The following is an 18204-nucleotide window of genomic DNA, read 5'->3' on the forward strand; positions in this document are numbered from 1 at the left end:
TAAAACTCGAAAGTAGGAAGCAAGCAGACTCCTAGGAATATTACACTACTGGCCTGTAAAATGAAGGAGGAATAACTCAAGCCTTGGGTTTGCCAAACCCCTGGTACCCCAAAAGGCAGTTCATCTGAATAAGCAATAGCAGAAAACACTATTTAGTCATTATGGGGGCAAATTACATCCACCTGGAATAAAACTGTAATGCAGCTACAGGCCTGAAATGATGCTTTGCATTTCACCATACCCTGGCCTTCCATATGTGGCAGACATAGCATAAAACAAAATACAAATATTTTCTATAAATGCTCACAAGTCATACTCTGGAAATACAAGTTATAGCAAATTTAATAGTGACAGAGCCAATACAGATTAGGAATGTTCACCATTCTTAAACACCATATACATTACAAATACATATACTGTATATTTTCAACTGATTCCATTCTCAGGCTCACCGTATTAACACAATCATAACATGTTTTATTAATTTATATGAAAAATACTTCACTAAGAAAGTAGACAAACTGCACAGAAATAGTACAAGTGTCATGTGCATAGCAATATAGCTTAAAGCATTCACATATGGCTTTGTTTGAATGAAACTATTGGGGGAAACGGCCCATATGGACCTATGGTTACACAGTGGACATAATGTAAACTGCTTCACATCTTTTAGGCACTTGCTAACAATAGTGTTCAATCCCTGAAAAACAAAATCAAGAGCTAACAAGTGAAAATAACAAAAATCCCAGGGTAACAGCTGTGTGTAGTTGAAAAGATTTTAAAAATTGGTTTTAGTAGTGCATGCACAGAACTGAAAAGGGGGGGGGGGGGGGGGCGCGCTGGCAATTTCTGTGCAAGAATTATACCAAATAACTGAAAAGTACAAAAATATTTACATGTTTAGGGGGTTTTAAATATGTACAGAACAAGAGCCCTGAACACTCATTCTATAGAATAAAAATATAGGACATGATAGTAGTAACAAAAAATAATATATTTTTATGGAATTGTATTTGCAGTTAGTTACAAGTTATCTAAATCACAAAGCTCCTTGATCCATCTCAAAGCTTGATGGCAACAGAGAATCTCCTCTTCCTTTTAAAACACAAGCACTTTGCATCATTTTTAAACTTCAGTTAGAATACTGAAATACAAAACAAAATTACTTGTGTATCCTAATTCAATTGATTCTCTTTTAAAAAAACGTATTGTATGGTATTTAAGTTTTATTCTCTTTACTGGTCATCATTACATTAATAAATTCCAATCTTGAGTAGCCTCCATCAGATGCCTCTGTCCATGTCCTACCCAATTATCCTGATTGTCAAATATTCTACCACAAAACCAGCAGCTAAACTTAGCTTTCAAGGTATTATCAGAGGTAGTTTTTACAATCTGATAATTGTTTTTGCTAGTCTTTTTCAGTGTCAACTTTAAGACAAATCTTTCTTTTACAGGGCTAATAGGTTTTATTGTCCTGTGCCTCTTTCGAGAAAGATCATCAGTAGTTACATCCAAAGGACTGCAGAAGGCCGGCTGCAGAAGTGCTTCAATAGTTCTTTTTGACAATGAAACCTTAAGAACATGTCCCTTAAATTTAGCAATGGTTTTCATTACATTTACAACTTCTGGAACATCTGCATCAGGATGGTTAAGCACAACAACTGGTTGATTTCTCCGAGGGCATTTTACAAGCTGTTTAGAATTAAAAGGAAGTAATTTCAAAGTCCTCACAGTTTCTTTTGATGCCCTTGGTTTGTAAGGGCCACCTGTTTCACTAACAACTTCAGCTTGATTCTTTTCCTTACACTTTCTGTGCAACATTACCTTCTTTCTTGGAGGTTCTGGGCAATTATCCTTACTCTTCCGTTTGAAATTCTTATTTCTTTGCACACCCACAGTTTGTGAACTTTTAGACCCAGTTTGTTTTAAACGAGGTTTTACTTTTGCAGTTCTGTTTCGGGTGCTCCATGTGGACTTATGACTACCAAAGTTATTCCTGTTGTTAGCAGTTATTACTTGCATACTCTCAATAGAACCTTGTTGCAACCGTGTTCCCGCAGACTTAGAATAAACAGGTTCTACAGGAGGAATGCAACATGCTGGATTAGAGCTTGCCAAAGAGGCATTTGCTGGCGTTAACCTACCTGGTAAGATTAAGGCATCGTTAGAAGTAAGATTAGTTTGTTTCTGTGCTAGTGCAGGAGTAAGGGACTGCGAGCTATCCAACTGTAGTGAGGGCACCGAGTTGCTTACTGACTGAGTGGTATCAGCCAGCGTATCTGAAGTAGAAGTCTTAACTTTCAGCAAAAGCTTTTGTTGCATGGCTCCAGTTTTCTTTGGTTGAGAATTTTGATAACGAGCATTATCCTGAAAAACACTATGTTTATGAACTACAGCCTTGTTTGGTGTCATACATTTCAAAAAAACTGCCTGCTGTCCATCAGGCAAAAGTGCATAAACATGCTGTTTCTGTTTAGTTTGCTGTTGGTTTACCGACTCCAAGGAACGAAAGACAGCATCCTCATGCTCTGGTAACACCTTCACAGAAGAAATTCCTTTCACAGATGACTCTGATGAGTTTGTAATTACAAGAGGTCCTTTGAATGGCATACTATTCAATGAGTCATTTGCTGTACTACATGCTCTCCTATTACAGGAACTTCTTACGCTTCTGAAACTGTCATTTTTCCCCTCCACTTTTGAAGCTGGTATGGTTATTTTACCATATTCTCTGGATGCAACTCTCCCTAAAACCTGAGAACTATCACTAGGGACATTTGCAACTGTTCCAATTGCCCCGCTAAAAGTCAAAATCATTCCAGGTCCTTTATTTAAAACAAAAGATGCAGGTACACCTTTCGCCACACGCCCTTCTGACGAACTGGTCGATGGAAGAGACTTTCCTGAAACCACCTGTAGTCCAGGCTGGTTAGCAAGGTGCAAAGGAACAAAAAATCCTGACGGGGAGGACTGAACTAAAAGGGTTTTCTTCTGTTCCTGAATAACTGGTGAAAAGCTGCTAGGACTTTGCATTGTAGACACTATTTTATCTTTTACTAACTGCTGCGTTACAATTGTATCTGTATGAGTTTTTAGCAATGTACCAGCACCCGGAGTTCTAGATAAACTATCCATTCCCTGTGAATCAAATGACGTTCTGGGTGTCTGTCTCTCTCTCCCACAACGCGTACCATCATTTGTGCTACATCTTGTGTTCAACTCTCTCTTATATAAATTAAAGCCCACATTAGAAGGAGGCCTCTGAAAACCACATGCAGTTGCAGAGCTTTTTAAATGTGGAAAGGCTTTATGCCCTGTCTCATGACCAGAAAGCAGCTTGTCAGAATGAAGTTTTACACAGTTATTTGACTTGCTGGGGGATTCTTGCTGAGTAGTCGCTTTCACTTTTAACACATCTTGCAGTAACTGGTTTATTTCAGGCGATAAATAATTAGCTGCCTGTTCACTCTGCAAGGAGAAAACTGATGTAATTTTAGGCATTAAGACTGAATTAACACAATCAGAGGCATTTTCTTGGAATTTCTCTGCCACATTCTCAAAGCCTTGATGTATGTCAGTGTCCAAATACTGTTGGCCACTATGCTGGTCCTCCATAAAACACTCACTGTCAACAACACATTTAGATTGGCTTTTAAAAGAGAGAGAGTTATTCCTAGTGCTTATGCATCCGTAGGTTTTATTAATATTTGACTGGGCTGATACAGCCTTCTCTGGTTTTAGGCCTTTCATCGACTCTGAATATGAAGATGCAGATTCATTTCTCCTACTGTTTTGAAAAGAAACTGTTTTGCAAGATATAAATTCTTTGTATCTGTCATCTGTTGACATCTGAATGCTACATGGATTATCCGAAGTATCCATTTTGGAATAGTTGTGAAAAGACAGCAACCCTTCATTAGAAGAATCCACTGAAGTTGAATAATAGAGATTATTAGTTCCGTTACTATTATTCAGGCCATGATTTTGTATTTTCAGTTCAGGAAAGAAGGGCATTTTCATAGGGTCACAGCAAAATGTATTTGTAATAGTGGGTGGTAATACCTGAGGATGACTTGGAGGACTATAGCTTCCCCACGAGATATTACTTCGAGTTCCAACTTTTGTCACCTCATCACACAGAGGTACAGTTGAGCCCAACTTCATTGGCAAATAACTCGAACTTTTTCCTACAGCTACATTAGAAGGTGCTACAGTTTGAGAAACACTCCTACCATACAATAAGGAGTTATTTTGTTTTTCCACTTTTGTTTTTCCTGAATGAGGAGCAGAACAAGATAAAGGTGGGGAGGTTAACGGGTGAACAGAATTGTTCTTTAAGGTTGACTGGTCAGTTACATGTGGTATAGCACCAGATGACAAGCCACAGGGATCAGCACGCTGTAGCAAAGGAGATACAGAACAGCCTTTAATAGGATCAGCTTTCTGACCCAGCAAATGTGTATTTTGCTTACTTGTAGGTAATAACTTTATAACAATATGTTGTTTTCCATCTACCATTTTAAATCCCATAAATTTAGCGCTGTAATTTGCTGGAATGCATATTTTATTGTTTTTGACCATCAATACCGTTGGCCCATGAACGGCATTTTTCAATAATCCCAGGCCGTAACTTGTTCCATCACCTGCTTTATTGTATTGTGCAGTAGTTGCAGAGAGCATTCCACCCATGAAATTATGCTTTTCTGCATATATATTTTGATCTTTTTCTTCATTTGCTTCCACATCTCTCACACACTGGTTCAGCTCCTCAGCTTTTGTTTGAATTTTATTCACACTTCTTAGCACTTGTGCATTTTCTTCTCCAGTGTTGTCACTTCCACTGCTTGGTTTTTTCCGTCTCCAGAGGGCTTTTTTTGATGCTCCCATTTTATACCTTCTTAAAACAAGCTTCAGTCCTGCTGGCGTTACTCTTTTTTCACATTTATCCTTTTCCAGTTTTTCTTTCGCATATAAGTGGTCTCTATGCAAAGCTATGATGTGTTTTAAAAGATAATCTTTCCGTGGCGTGCTGTAACTGCAATATTGACAACCAAAAGGAAACATACTGGTATGAACAAGAAGATGGTTCTGGAACTCCTCTTTTGTAAAGCTTACGTGATGGCATTTTCCACATTTATATGCAATCTCATTATGTCTGTGAATGTGCTGAACAAACGTGCCCACATCCTGGGTAGAAAACCCACATTTTTCACATTGAAAGTGACCATTTACACAATGCTTTGATGTGAAGTGTTTTGTCAAATCCAACAAAGTGTACATATGCTCATCATTACAGAGCTCACATTTTACTAAAGTGCTACGATGGGTGCGTCTATGCTGTTTAAATGACTGAAAATCATTAGCTGAGAAGTTACACATCTCACAAGGATACAAAGGCAACTCGCCATAGTGTAACAGCTGAAAATGTTTCTGTAGATCATTTGGGCTGTATCTGATGTTATCCTTGCACTTCGTACATGTGAAATTCAGTATCTTTGCTGCAGTTTTCAATCCTTCTTCAAAGTGCACTTCTGGTTTATTTTGCAAGTGGCTTCCCTCTGAACAATTGGGATTGCTTCCATTTATTTTCTCAAAACTTAAGGACTTCCTTGCAGTTTGCTGCCTACACTGAAAGAGTTTTCTAAATCTATCAACTTCATGTTTCATTAATACTTCATTTGGAATTTCCACCTTGGGTAAATCAATTTTCACATTTTTTAGTTTGTAAGCAAGATTGACATCTAAAATTGCTCGTTGAGTCATCATACTTAAAGGATCATTCACCAGTGCTTTTTCCAAAGTAGTATCTGTAGAAAAATTCTTCGCAGCATTGTGTTTTAACAGAATAATTTGATTTTTATCACAAAAAACATGTTCCTTTTCAGATGGCATGATTTAAGGTTTTCCTTTTCTTTAAGTGAATTCTTGAGATTAGTCTTAGTTCCTGCAGCAAACAAGACCACTGCGCCGAGTTACTCTCAAGGTTCTAGAACTTCCCCATTTTATTCTCCTGAAATTAGAAAATAAACAAAACAAATATTTTAGAACTAATGCAATTAGAACACTCATTACAATTCATTAATACATACATGCCAATCTTGGAAGTTGTTGATTTTTATAACAGCATTTGAAAGAAAAAAAAGGAGGCAAAAAAAAAAAAGAGACATTACTGCTGTAACCTTTTGTTTGTTTGTGTTTGTAGGTGCGGGGTCCCCCCACAAAATATACATAAATTTTGAAAAATAAGCTTTAAAGAACAACATCTACTGAAATAGGAAAACCAATGCCATCAAATTTTGGTTTTCTCCCACCAGGACAGCCTGTAAGCATGAGAAATTCCAAGAGCTGCTTTTTTTAAAATGAAGCTAGCACTTATTACTTGTTCAGGATTTCAAGCAAATAGACACACAGTACCACCTCTGTGCCATGGATCACTAACTTAACGTAGCTGAAGTACTAAAAACAAGTTAAATTCCGCAGGAGTTGATATTTTTATTACTCAGGTTTCTACTCTATTAGTAGCTAACTGCTATGCTTAAAAAGAAAAGGGGGGCAGGGAGAGGAATAAAATTCTGACACAAGATCTACTTCACTAATGGAGACATCACCTTTATCTACACCAGAAAACACACCACACTCATCTAAAAATCAATTTTTTGCATGACTGTCTTTAGTACCACAAAAATCTAAAGCACTCAAAAGTTAAGTGATTTCTCACCATACGTTCCTGGGTATATGTTAACCTTTTAAGAACAAGTGTATGACTGACAACAGCACTCCTCTATGGATTAAGAGGCGCAAATTGTTATGGTCAAGCATCATTGTCTTGCTACAGACTTAATGTCAGTGTTTCCGTAACAGGCTGCACTGACAATTTATAGCAGCTCAAGTTTATGCTTAAACAACTCTCCCACATGTCAACATAAAATTAGCGGAAATGGAACAGCAGCAAAAACAACTTGGATTTTGACAAGTGAAACTGAAAAGGAAGAATAGTTTCTTCACTAACATGTAACACTTCTTACTAAGAACTTTTTCCATAGTAGAAGTCACAGTGTCACTTTACCAGCACAAGTTGGTAAAGTGTTAGTTGAAATCTGATCAGCAGCTCCCTCCGCTATTCTCCTGCCCACCCTGAAGCAACACAGGCTTGCAACTCATTAGATCACCCTATTTATTCACATTCTAACTGAAAGAATGATCACATCCCCTCCCACATTGTGACGAAGTAAAGAGCTGCTTCTAGAGCTCCAGGCTATCATAAGCATCACCACTAAGGTCTTCCAAACGTTTTCCCATACTCCCATCTCACCAGGACTATCTAACATTAGACATCTAAATACTTGACAAAGAAAATAAGAGACTGAAAAATTTTCATGGCCATGTTCATATACCACAGAAAAAAAAGCAAAACACTTTTTTAAACATATGCTTTATTGCATTTCTTTAGAAAAGATATTGTTTTCAAGAATTGTGCAGAACCGCTAATAAGAAAAGCGGACTTTTGACATTTCATACAGGCTCTAGTATCAAATAAGACTCAATTTAAGTGTGTTCTCTAACTATGAGACCTGCAAGATTTCAACTATACATTCGATATTCAAGAAACCAAAACAACCCACAAGCCACAAACACACACACACACTCCCTCCCTCCTTGGGAGTCTTCCCAAACTAAAACATTTTAGGTACACAGTTTAATAATTTATTTTTTAAAAAAACTCAGTGACACATTTCCCATCTTCCATGCAGGAGATTAACACATGGGATATTACTCTACTTTGAGCCTTCAGAAGATAACAACTCATCTACATTACATTTTCACTATAAAAAAAAAAAAAAAAGTACCATATTACAGTGCTTTCTCTTGTCAATGGCAAATCTCTTATTTGAACAGAAGCAAGATGAACTCCCACATAAAGAATAAGTAACTAAAAACAGCCTGGACTTGTTTGCTTGAAGATCTTTTTTAATACACGGGTGCAACACATGAAAATTACAGATTGCATGATGCAATACATCATTCTGATGGTAACTGCCCATCATTCAGATTAACACTGTCAAATACTGAAACCTGAAATATGTACACAATTAACACTATAAAAATCAGAAATGGATAGAGTGCTGCACAGAACAAGTCTCAGGCTTTTAACATGGGGCCGATATGGTCCTCAGTTTGGCAACATTTCACTAACTGGATAGAACATTTATGTTTGGCAAACTCCAAGGTGGGTATTTTCAAACCAGGTTTGAAATCTCCTTCAACTAATTAACTACATAAATTACAATTTAACTTTGTTACTATTGTGTGCCATGCAACTATTGACAAGCACCTGCAGCATGACACAAAAATATTTACTAGAAACAATCAAATAGTAAAATAGAAATATCCCAGGGATCTTTAAATGTACATTATCAAAGTAGCAGTCAAACTTACACATTAAGAAAAGACTTGACTTCAAGTCTTCATCCTTTAACATTTTTCCACACACAGAGAAGAGGTAAATATGTAAGACTCAGAAAAGGCCACAGTCAGGAGAAATACTGAAAAAAGATCTGAAAACAAAAGGAAAGGTATTTTAAAAGGTCTAAATACAAGCAAAACAAAAAGCTGAAAAGCACAAATCCTTCACAATTTTACATTATGTGTATTTTTAATACAATGAAGATGGAAACACTGTAAATACGCACTGGGTTCTCTCCCAAAGACGACCATCAAATACAATACAAATCCTAAATTAATGAGTGGGAGTAAAAAATAACTAACAAACTCCCTTAACAAGGCCTATTTAACCTTAGCTTTGTCACAACATCTCAGGCATCCATAACTGGTAAACATAAGTATATGAGAACTCAAAAACAAGACAGAAAGAAGTAACTGGTACCTCAGTCCATCAACTTTTAACTTGAAATCGAAAGACACCTTCTCTTAAGTAAGAATTGTAATAAATTCTATAGCAAAGATCTAAATATAATATTATAGAAAGTTTTGCAAAAGCCTGGGAGGAAGGTGGAATATTACATGCACAATACGATAAACAAGTAGATTATAAAGCAGATATACTGAATACAAACCCTGAAAACACGTAAGTACGCGCCAGTTAACTCTCATTAAAAAACAAATCACTAAGCACAAGTAACCACTTGAGGCTCTAAGCCTCAATTCTCTTCCCCAAAAATGCTCCAATATGTCAGAATTTTGTTTCAAAGAAGTACACATAGAGAAAAACGTTTTAGCTATACACTTTAGTGAGAACTGACAAACAGGAGCAAGACACTCCTACATTAGGTATCTTTTATAGTTTTTACATTTAGAACAAAAATCAGAAATTCAAAATACATTTCAAGGCAGGTAGTATTTTCAAGATTTCTGTAAAAATTATTTACACTCATTTAAATTTTAGAAAGCCAGAAAAAAATTCTATGCTAAAGTACTTTCTGTGCTTGGTCCCATCCTACACGTGTCTGTAAATTCCAAGTGGTGCCTTAACCTGTGCAAAGACCTGGGCACACGCAGGAACTTACAGAACTAGATCTTCAGGAGCTCACAGACCTAGACCTTCTGGCGGTCAGATACAATCTATCAGACACAGCAAGACGCTGCTTTTGTAAAAACAAAATATAAAATAAATGACCAAATCACTCCCAAAGCTAACAAACCACGCCACACGGCGAACTTGCCATTTACAAGAACTGTAGCTCAGCGCCCGAGCGACACACGGCCGCGCACGTACCTGCAGCCCCCGCCTCAGCCCGCACGTGGTGGCGGGGCCGCTCCCGTCCCCCCGCTCGGGGCTCCGGACCCCGGACCCCACCGCCATCGGGGCGCGGGCTGTCCCCCGGGCCCGGGACGAGGGGGTGAGATAGAGCAGGGCCAAACAACGAAGCGGTCGGGGGCCTGGGCCCGGCGGGGGAGCCCCCGGAGCTTCCACCGCCTCAGGGCCGAGCCGCGGGACCCACCCGACCGGGTGCTGCCCGAAACTGGGGTGGGGGCGAGTGGGGCGCCTCCCGTCCCCGGCTCGCCGTTGGGAGCCAACCGGCCCCGCGGCCACCCCCGGCTCGCAGCGCAGCCCCCGCCCCACCGCGCCGCCCTCCACGGGGCGCCCACACGGCCCGGGGGGCGCCGCGCTGCCCGACACCTCGCCTGGCCGCTCGTAGCCCGGCGGAGGGATACGGCACCACAGGCGCCGCCGGCCCCAGCAATGAGGCATCCTCGCTCGCTCCCCGCCGCGGCCAAGCGCTGCCCGCGGTCTTCGGACACCCGCTCGCCAGCCCCGGCCGCCCCGCCAACTTCCCACGGCCGCAGGGGGCGGGGGGGCGCGGACTATTTAACGTCTCAGCCCTACTAGAGGGCGGCTTCCTGCCCTGCTGGGGCTCGCTCCTCCTGCCGCTCCTCTCCGCCGGAGTCCGCGCCGGGCCTCCCCGTCCCGCCCGGCGCGGGGACCCCGGCTCCCCGCCCGGCGCCCCTTTCGGAGTTACCTCGCCCCGTTCCATAGCCCGGCGAGTCGCTGTTGGCGGCCATAACAGTTTCCATCCGGGGATTGTGGGGCTGCGAGCCCAGCGGTGGAGGCGGCCGCGGCGGAGGGATACGCGTTCACCTGAGGGGACGGACGGCGGCCGACGAGGCCCAGGGCGGGCGACCGCTGGGTGGGGGAGGGGTGGGGCGCACAGACCCCGGTGGGGCGGGCGGCTGCCCGGGGGTTGGCGAGGCGGCGGCACCGACAGCCCCGCTGCCTTCCCCCGCCCCCGCCGCCTACTCCTCCTCGTCCGCCTGGGATGCGGCCGCGGGCGCTGGGGCAGCAGAGAAGCACAGTGCCGGGCCGCCGGCGGGAGGGCCGAGGCCGCCCGCACCCCAGCCCAGCGGCCTGCCGGGCGCCTGCTGCCGGCCGGGCCTTGGCCCTAGGGCCGGGGCACACGGGGCCAGCCTGGCCGCAGGGCCCGGCCTTACCTGTCAGTGGTTCTGCGCCCTCGGCCCAAGGCAGAACAGGCCAAGCTCGAGCGGGCTGGCAAAGCTAGTGGCCCATCTGAAACGCCCAGGACGAAAGGCCCTGCCTTAGGCTGTTTGTGGCCCACCCTAGACTGGGTTTGCCAGGCTGCGTAAACACAATTGATAGAGGGTATCGGCAGAAGGTGGCAGCTGAAACAGAACAAGGTCTTAAAATGAAAGGATTAGTCAGGATGAGTTTGGTAGAATGCTCTGGGTGATGCTCTGTTTGTGTCGAGAAAGGAATGTACACTGAATAATTAGAAAAGATAAGGTGGGCATCTGAAGGAGATAAGGAGACCATCAAGTCAGGAAATCGTTGAACAAAGAAAATTGAAAGGTCTACTCCACCTAGATCCCACCTATTGTGAATGGAATGATTAGGTGTCAAAGTCAAATGAATATGTATGTAAAGACATTGTGTAACCTCTCACGAAAACTGTATAAAATACCTAACTTTTTACTTAAAACTTGGGAGCTAGTTTGTCTGGTTCGAATCGGCTAGCTCTGCTACTCTGTGCCGTTTTGGCATCACAACGATGAAGTCATTCAGAACATTATGCAAGGATTAGATCAGTTGATGTGTTTTCATAAGGTTACAATAACCCAAAACCAAAGGTGAACACCTCTACAAATTAGATGCTTGCCTTGTTAGAGTCACGAAATCATTGCTGCTTGGAAGAGGGATGAACTACGCTTCTTGGTAGTAGCGTGCTCTTTATATTTGTGCTAAGTTTTTAATGGAAGATCACCAAAGAGTATGAAGGCACGTATGAAGTAGGAAATTCAGGTGTACCATGGCCAAAAAAGGGGCAAGCGTCCATGGCACAAATATACTGCAAAAATGAATTGTGAACGAAGATGTCATTGAAAAGAAAAGCCTCTCTCCAGTTGTGAAATACCATTCAAAAATCAAAATCGAGGAGAAAATTTCAGGTTCCCAAAGGAAGAAGCTTAAACTATCTCATGAGCAGTTTTAACTGAGAAATTCAGCTACATTTTTCTCCGGAAACCTTCTCATATCCTACTAGATGCAACAACATTTAAAAAAATACACTTTTTATTCATGAGTCAATTTGAGAACGGGGAGGAATGTTGCTGTCATTGAGTGTGTATGTGCATGCAATAAGGAACCATTAAACATGAATGTATTTTTAATTCGTCATTCAAACTGACATTGAATGGTGAATGCTGTACCACTTATCTAAAGGATGGCACACCTATGTTTAGTTAAAGTCGGGAGATGTCCAAGGACCCTTATTGCAACATGACGGATGCACAGACTGCTAAGTCCTTGGGTTGGTTATCTTTAGAAGGGACATTTTGTCTTAGATTCCTGTTGTACATGCAACGTAGCGAAGATGGAGACTTTAAACATGACCGCTAAGGAATAGAGTCTGCATAGAGACAACTCCTCAAGGACATTGCGCAGGCACGGGATATGTAAATGAATTCTCAGAATTGTAATGAATATGTAAACAATTTCTTGGAAAACTAATGAATAGGTATGAGTAGCTTGTATAAAGGGGGGACTGAAAAGTCGCCTCGGTGTGCATGACTTTGGTGGAGCGATCCCCCATGCACCCAGCGCTGCCGAATAAAGATAACCTCCGCTCGCCTGCATATTGCTGACTGATTCTTCAAATCAACATCACTTATTTCCCTTGTGTCCTGGACTGTGAAAGAAAATTAATAGAAGCCATTATAGGGTGGGGGATTTGGCCCTGAAGAATATCTTCAGAAATAGAATTATATCATTGATGGTTCTGCTACACCCCAATGAAACAATCTGTGCCAAAAGCAAGCAAATAAATATACTGGTTTGCACGCAAATCTTCAAATTATTCTTCCGGCTTCTAATTCATTACATTTTTCTAAGTGGTCAGAAGTGGAGATTGCACACACATACCCGTAGTGTTTTGGAGGATCTGAAAACTAACTACAAATGAAGAAAAAGAAACAGCATAGCAGTTCTAGCTGCAGCCTTAAAGTCAGAAAATATAACAGAAAAGAATTATCTATTAAAATCATCAATCTAGCAAGCAGCTACAGTATCAAATTTGTGTTAGAATGCTAGTATTCCTAATCTGAAATTTAGATCTACATCATATTGTCAACTGTTCATCCCAACAAATTGAGATGTAAAGACAGAAACAAGTATTTTATCAGTATTTTATCACATCATAATTGTGGTTTAACCCCAGCCAACATCTAAGCACCACACACAGCTGCACACTCACTCCCCCCACAGTGGGATGGGGAAGAGGATCGGAACAGTAGAAGTGACAGTGTAATGGCTAAAGCAAAACCCACACATGCAAGCAAAGCAAAGCAAGGAATTTATTTACTACTTCCCATTGGCAGGCGGGCGTTCAGCCATCCTCAGGAAAGCTGGCTCCTTCACACATAATGGTTACTTGGGAAGACAACCACCGTAACACCAAACGTTCCCCCCTCCTTCTTCTTCCCCCAACTTATATATAGTCAGCATGACATCGTATGGTACGGAATACCTCTTTGGCTAGTGCGGGTCAGCTGTCCTAGCTGTGTCCCCTCCTGATTTCTTGTGCACCTCCAGCCTACTCACTGGAGACTTCCTAAAGATAGAGATCACACATGATGCATCTGGATAGGCATGATAGGTACACATCACTGTTAAATTCCCAAATTCTTAAAAATCAAGGACTGAATCCACATAATACTCAAGTCCTTCATTCTTTTTCAGAAGATAAACTGAATTTGGTCCACTTGACTATGTGAGATTCTGTGGAAAAGATGTTCAACTGTGAAACACGAAATATCCCACGGCAGTTTTTACTTTTCGCCCAAAATAATTGCTCTGATATCTGCAGTCAGTTATTGGGTTTTTTTCCTGTGTGTTGGCTGTTGTCTCCAGAAACATATGTAAGCTGTGTAGTATTTTGGAAGCTTTAAAGGTATTTGTGCTGTCCCAGTCCACGTTACATCACATAATTCTGTGCATCTGAAATAGCAAACAATGACAGGACTTCCTATTACATATGTCATTAGCATTAGTCTGTTTTAAATTGGTAGGGCAGTTAGCAAATAAGTAGCCTTCATAATGTGGTTTTTATTATTGTTGCTATTAGTTCTGTATATGTGATCTTTTAAAACCTAAAACTGAATGCTTTCCTCAAATACATGGGTGTTTCACAAACAGGAATACTTTATGTCTGTTTTCATTTAGATATCCAGCTTATTTATGGGTAGCAGGGCAGATTGGATCAATTTATTGCATAATCTGCTGGACTATCAGAAATTACTTATATCAGAAATTAATCCACACCAAATAATTGGGACTGACGTAAGGAATTCCTCAGAAATACTCTGGGGAAAAAAAAGATAATTCAATTTTCAAAAGTCTATGCTAAGGCAAATACCAAGCATGGATGACCTAATGAAGCTGAGGAACTCTTAATTTTTTAAAGAAAACCATTTCTTTTTAATGTGAAGTTGCTTATGCATTTGCCTGAAATCACTGAATTTTCACAGATGTGAAAGAGCTGCTTTCTGAGTTAGCAACAAAAATGAAGTGTTCCTGCTAATGTGTTCTATATTTGAATTACAAAGTGGAAATACCTGGCTAAACGTGAAAACATATTTTTCAGTTAGATTTTCACATTTGTGAGTTATTCACAATTGTTGCTATGTGTAAAAAAAATAGCTAAATCTCAAAAAGTTTTTTTGATCTATGACAACTTTTAGTCTTGGTTCTCTGCCATTTTTTGTTCAATCTAACATGAATTTAAAGTAGTTTCTCTTTCCACAGATGTTACCAATGCTGTAGTGGTTTTCATTTTAACTTTTATTCCTGCAATTGTAACAGTTATGGTTTAGATAGCTCCAAGACTGATTGGCACCATGAAATCCACAAAGAAATCAAAATTATTGACTTCTTTCACTGTTGCAATATTACTGTAGATACGCAGGTAAAGCGTTAATGAGAATTCAGTGATTTTTTGATATTAATAATGATACCACTATGTGTCAGCATTAGTATTGTTATGTTTATAAGATAATATATTGTGAAAAGGAAGCCTTACCATTATCCTTTGTTACTGTTATAATCAATGAAACAAAACTAGGCTATTTACCGTTAAAATTAAAAAAAAGTCAAAATTCAGGTGTTTATTTTACACGTATACGTATTTTACACATATAGTGATATATAGGCAACCATACATTGCAAAATACCTGATCATCAAAGCCTGGAATCTAGCATATCAGGAACCGGTTAAAAAGGTGACTTTCTTATTTTCACAGTGTACTGATGTTTTATCTTAGAGAAGGAAATATGGAACTTCTCTTATGGTCATGAAGCATCTCAATCCTACAAGCATTGCTTGAAGTACACTGTACTTTGTGAAAGAAATGAACTCTGCCTAGCCGATGTATTATTTATTTCAGTGTCAAGCACAGTTTGAAACTTTTTGTAAGCAGATCAGTATGGAAATAATAGATTTGAAAATGAACTCGAAAGGCCCCACCAAAAAAGTTTTATGTAATAAATCAGTAAAAAAGTGTAATATAGGAAGTCAAGTTAGCACCTTTAATGAATGAACTGGCAAGGAACAGAATAGAATAGATGTATTTTCTTTGAACCCTTCATCTATATTATGTTGTTTATCTGTAAGGTAACATTTTCTACTTACTATTTATATGTCATTACAAGAATTTGAAACAACCATCTAGCAGTAAGATTACTTGACTCAGGCTTTTTGTTGGTGTCACAACAGATCTTTTCTAACTCCTATGAAACAGACATTCTTAAAAGAAATAGCAGAGGCATCTCAATTCTTTTGTGCTTTCAGTTCAAAGGCTGCCCTCCTAGGCAGTTTGCCTACCAAGGCTAAGTAAGATCTGTCAATTCCTAAACATAATTTTCCTTCTTCTAAGTATGCTTAGTCCCTGGTTCTTTCCATCACGGTTTTCCAGCCTCTGCTACCTGTGATATTGCCCACCGCATTGTACCACGAAGACAGACATATTTTTTAATATACTTTTCATGAACATATTCAGAACTTTCTGTCTTCTGGAAAAACAGATAATCATTTGAGCTGTTCTGGAGATACTAACTAGTGGCTGCAGCTGCTAAGCAGTACATAAGAATATCATTTATAAACTCATTACAGACCAGCCAGAAAAGAAACATCAACTAATTAAATTTTGTAAAGTATATATTTAATAAATATATTAAATGTTGAACTAGACAGATGCATGAGATTAAGTTTTACTTACTAAAAGCCACAAAGTGATTCAGAATTTTAACTGCTATGAATCAGGAATGATTTAGCCCACATCATAAAAAAAATATCACAAACAGGCACTCTTTCAGAAAATCTGTACAGCCAATAGATGAGCAAGGTATAAAATGAGCACTCAGAAGATCAAACCACATGAAGGAAACCAAAATTAATTATTTGCATCTGTAAGAACAGACTTATGGAGATTTCTGCATTAGAGCTCTTCTCTATGAAATATGTGTGAAAGACTGTCTTAAATTGTCTCAAAGTGTCTCAAAGTAGAAAAGGTTACAGAACAACAAAATGAACGGTAGCAAAGTTACTTAAGACCAGAGCCAGGTTCTAGTGCAAGAAAGAATGAAATGTTTGCACAATTATGGCTGAGATACAACTTTTCACTTAAAACTGATGTGGTGCCAAAAGAGCAGAAGATGGCATATGGCATCCCAATTTTTTACAGGATATGAGGTGAACGAAAGAGCTATTAACTAACAGACTCTTATGTCCATGAAGAGTGAAGCAATAGAAACTCTAAAAAAGGCATAGAATACATGCATATATGAATTTATGGTATGGTAGTTTGTAAAGTTTATTTTCTTGGAAGTTACAAGAAACTCCCACGAATTCTCTGTTGCACTTCAGAGCATGTTCAGGCCTGTGCTGCTCGGTATATTCATGGGGTGGAAGCGTGAAACAACACCATGCCTAAGTTTGATGATGACAGTAAGTTTTTCAAGTCACAATTTTCTGCAAAGAGCTGTACACAGTGTTCATGGTGCTGAAGAACTGGGCAATAAACTGGAAAATGAAATTCAGTACAATATCAGGAAAAGCAATAGTAATTTTATATAGAAAATGATGGGCCTCAAAATGGCTAATACCACCCAGGAAAATTATCTTTGAGACGTGATAGACATTGATGTGAAAGCAGTGTCTCTATGCTCAGTAATAATCATAAAAGCAAAGAGAATGTTAAGAACCAGTAGAAAAGGTGTGGAGCACAAAACAGTAAACATTACAGTGCCACTACATAAATTCTTGCTATGGATGTATCTTCCACACTACCTGCAGTTCTGGCTTCCCTTCCTCAATCTGGGTATCACAAAGCCAGGAGGGCTACAAAGAAGGAACCCAAATGCATGGAATCACTTTAGTAGAAGAATGAAGAAACTCAGACTGTTCAGCCATGAAAAGGGGATAGCTTAAGAGCTGATACAATAGAAGTGATACGAAGGAGGTGAGCAAAGGATGACCGCTCGTTTCTTGTAGTAAAGGAATTAGAAGGCATAAAATTAAGTTACCAAAAGGCCAGTTCAAAACAAATAAACGGGGTGCTCTGTAAGGGTTAAATCAGGGAACGTACTCTCACAAGAAGTGAAGGATACCAAGAATTTAAATTAATTTGACAAGCTATTAGGCAAATTCACAGAAGAAAAAATAAATTATTAAAATGGAAGCTACAGCCTGTGAATTAAGATGGCTTAGGCCTCAGCATGCTGTGCACTGGGAGAGCAAGCTGGGAAAATAGCAGCATTTGCCCTCCTCTTCTACAGCTCTGTTGGAATCTGCTTTTGGCCAGATGATGCTCTGCTAAATAGACTCCGTACATCAGTTCCCTCTGTTAATTATTTTAATACACCTACCAGATGGACACATCCTGTTAAGAGGCCCTGTTATAACTGGATTTCCTACATATACTTATTCTCAGCATATTTTTTTCAAGTACGATTTCTGATCACTTGCATCCAGACAGTCTGTTGTACAAGTGAGGAAACATTCTTAGGAAGTTACTGAGTCTTCTTTGTGGAGAAGGCGTCTCTCTGCCTCCCCATTATGTGAAATTATTATGAGACTTTTTTATTATTATCATTCAGGCATGGGGGAGTGTTGCCAGACAGCAGATGGAAGAGCCATTCTTAGAAATGTGTAAACAAAATTTTTTTTAAAAGTTTAT

At 39.9% G+C, this 18204-nt stretch overlaps 1 protein-coding gene across 3 annotated transcripts; it reads right to left on the reverse strand.

Moving 5' to 3' along the window:
• Window positions 1-324: 324 nt before the first annotated feature.
• On the reverse strand, window positions 325-10628 carry ZNF518A (zinc finger protein 518A). 3 transcript variants are annotated; one of them, XM_056352702.1, is made up of 3 exons: window positions 10482-10628; window positions 8440-8558; window positions 325-6013 (listed from the first exon to the last, which is right to left on the reverse strand). In XM_056352702.1, the coding sequence occupies exon 3, from the start codon at window positions 5893-5895 to the stop codon at window positions 1249-1251; it is 4647 nt and encodes a 1548-aa protein (XP_056208677.1). In that variant the 5' UTR covers window positions 5896-6013; window positions 8440-8558; window positions 10482-10628; the 3' UTR covers window positions 325-1248. The 3 variants fall into 3 exon arrangements, with proteins under 3 accessions (XP_056208677.1, XP_056208678.1, XP_056208679.1); XM_056352703.1 differs by lacking the exon at window positions 10482-10628 and adding an exon at window positions 9737-10400; XM_056352704.1 differs by lacking the exon at window positions 8440-8558.
• Between the last annotated feature and the right edge of the window lie 7576 nt (window positions 10629-18204).

The sequence above is a fragment of the Falco biarmicus genome, chromosome 9, assembly GCF_023638135.1.
Source record: "Falco biarmicus isolate bFalBia1 chromosome 9, bFalBia1.pri, whole genome shotgun sequence".
Taxonomy (NCBI): Eukaryota; Metazoa; Chordata; class Aves; order Falconiformes; family Falconidae; genus Falco; species Falco biarmicus.

Excerpts from the sequence above, each read along its gene's own strand:
- ZNF518A (XM_056352704.1), bottom strand. The coding sequence starts at position 5,895 with ATGCCATCTGAAAAGGAACATGTTTTTTGTGATAAAAATCAAATTATT.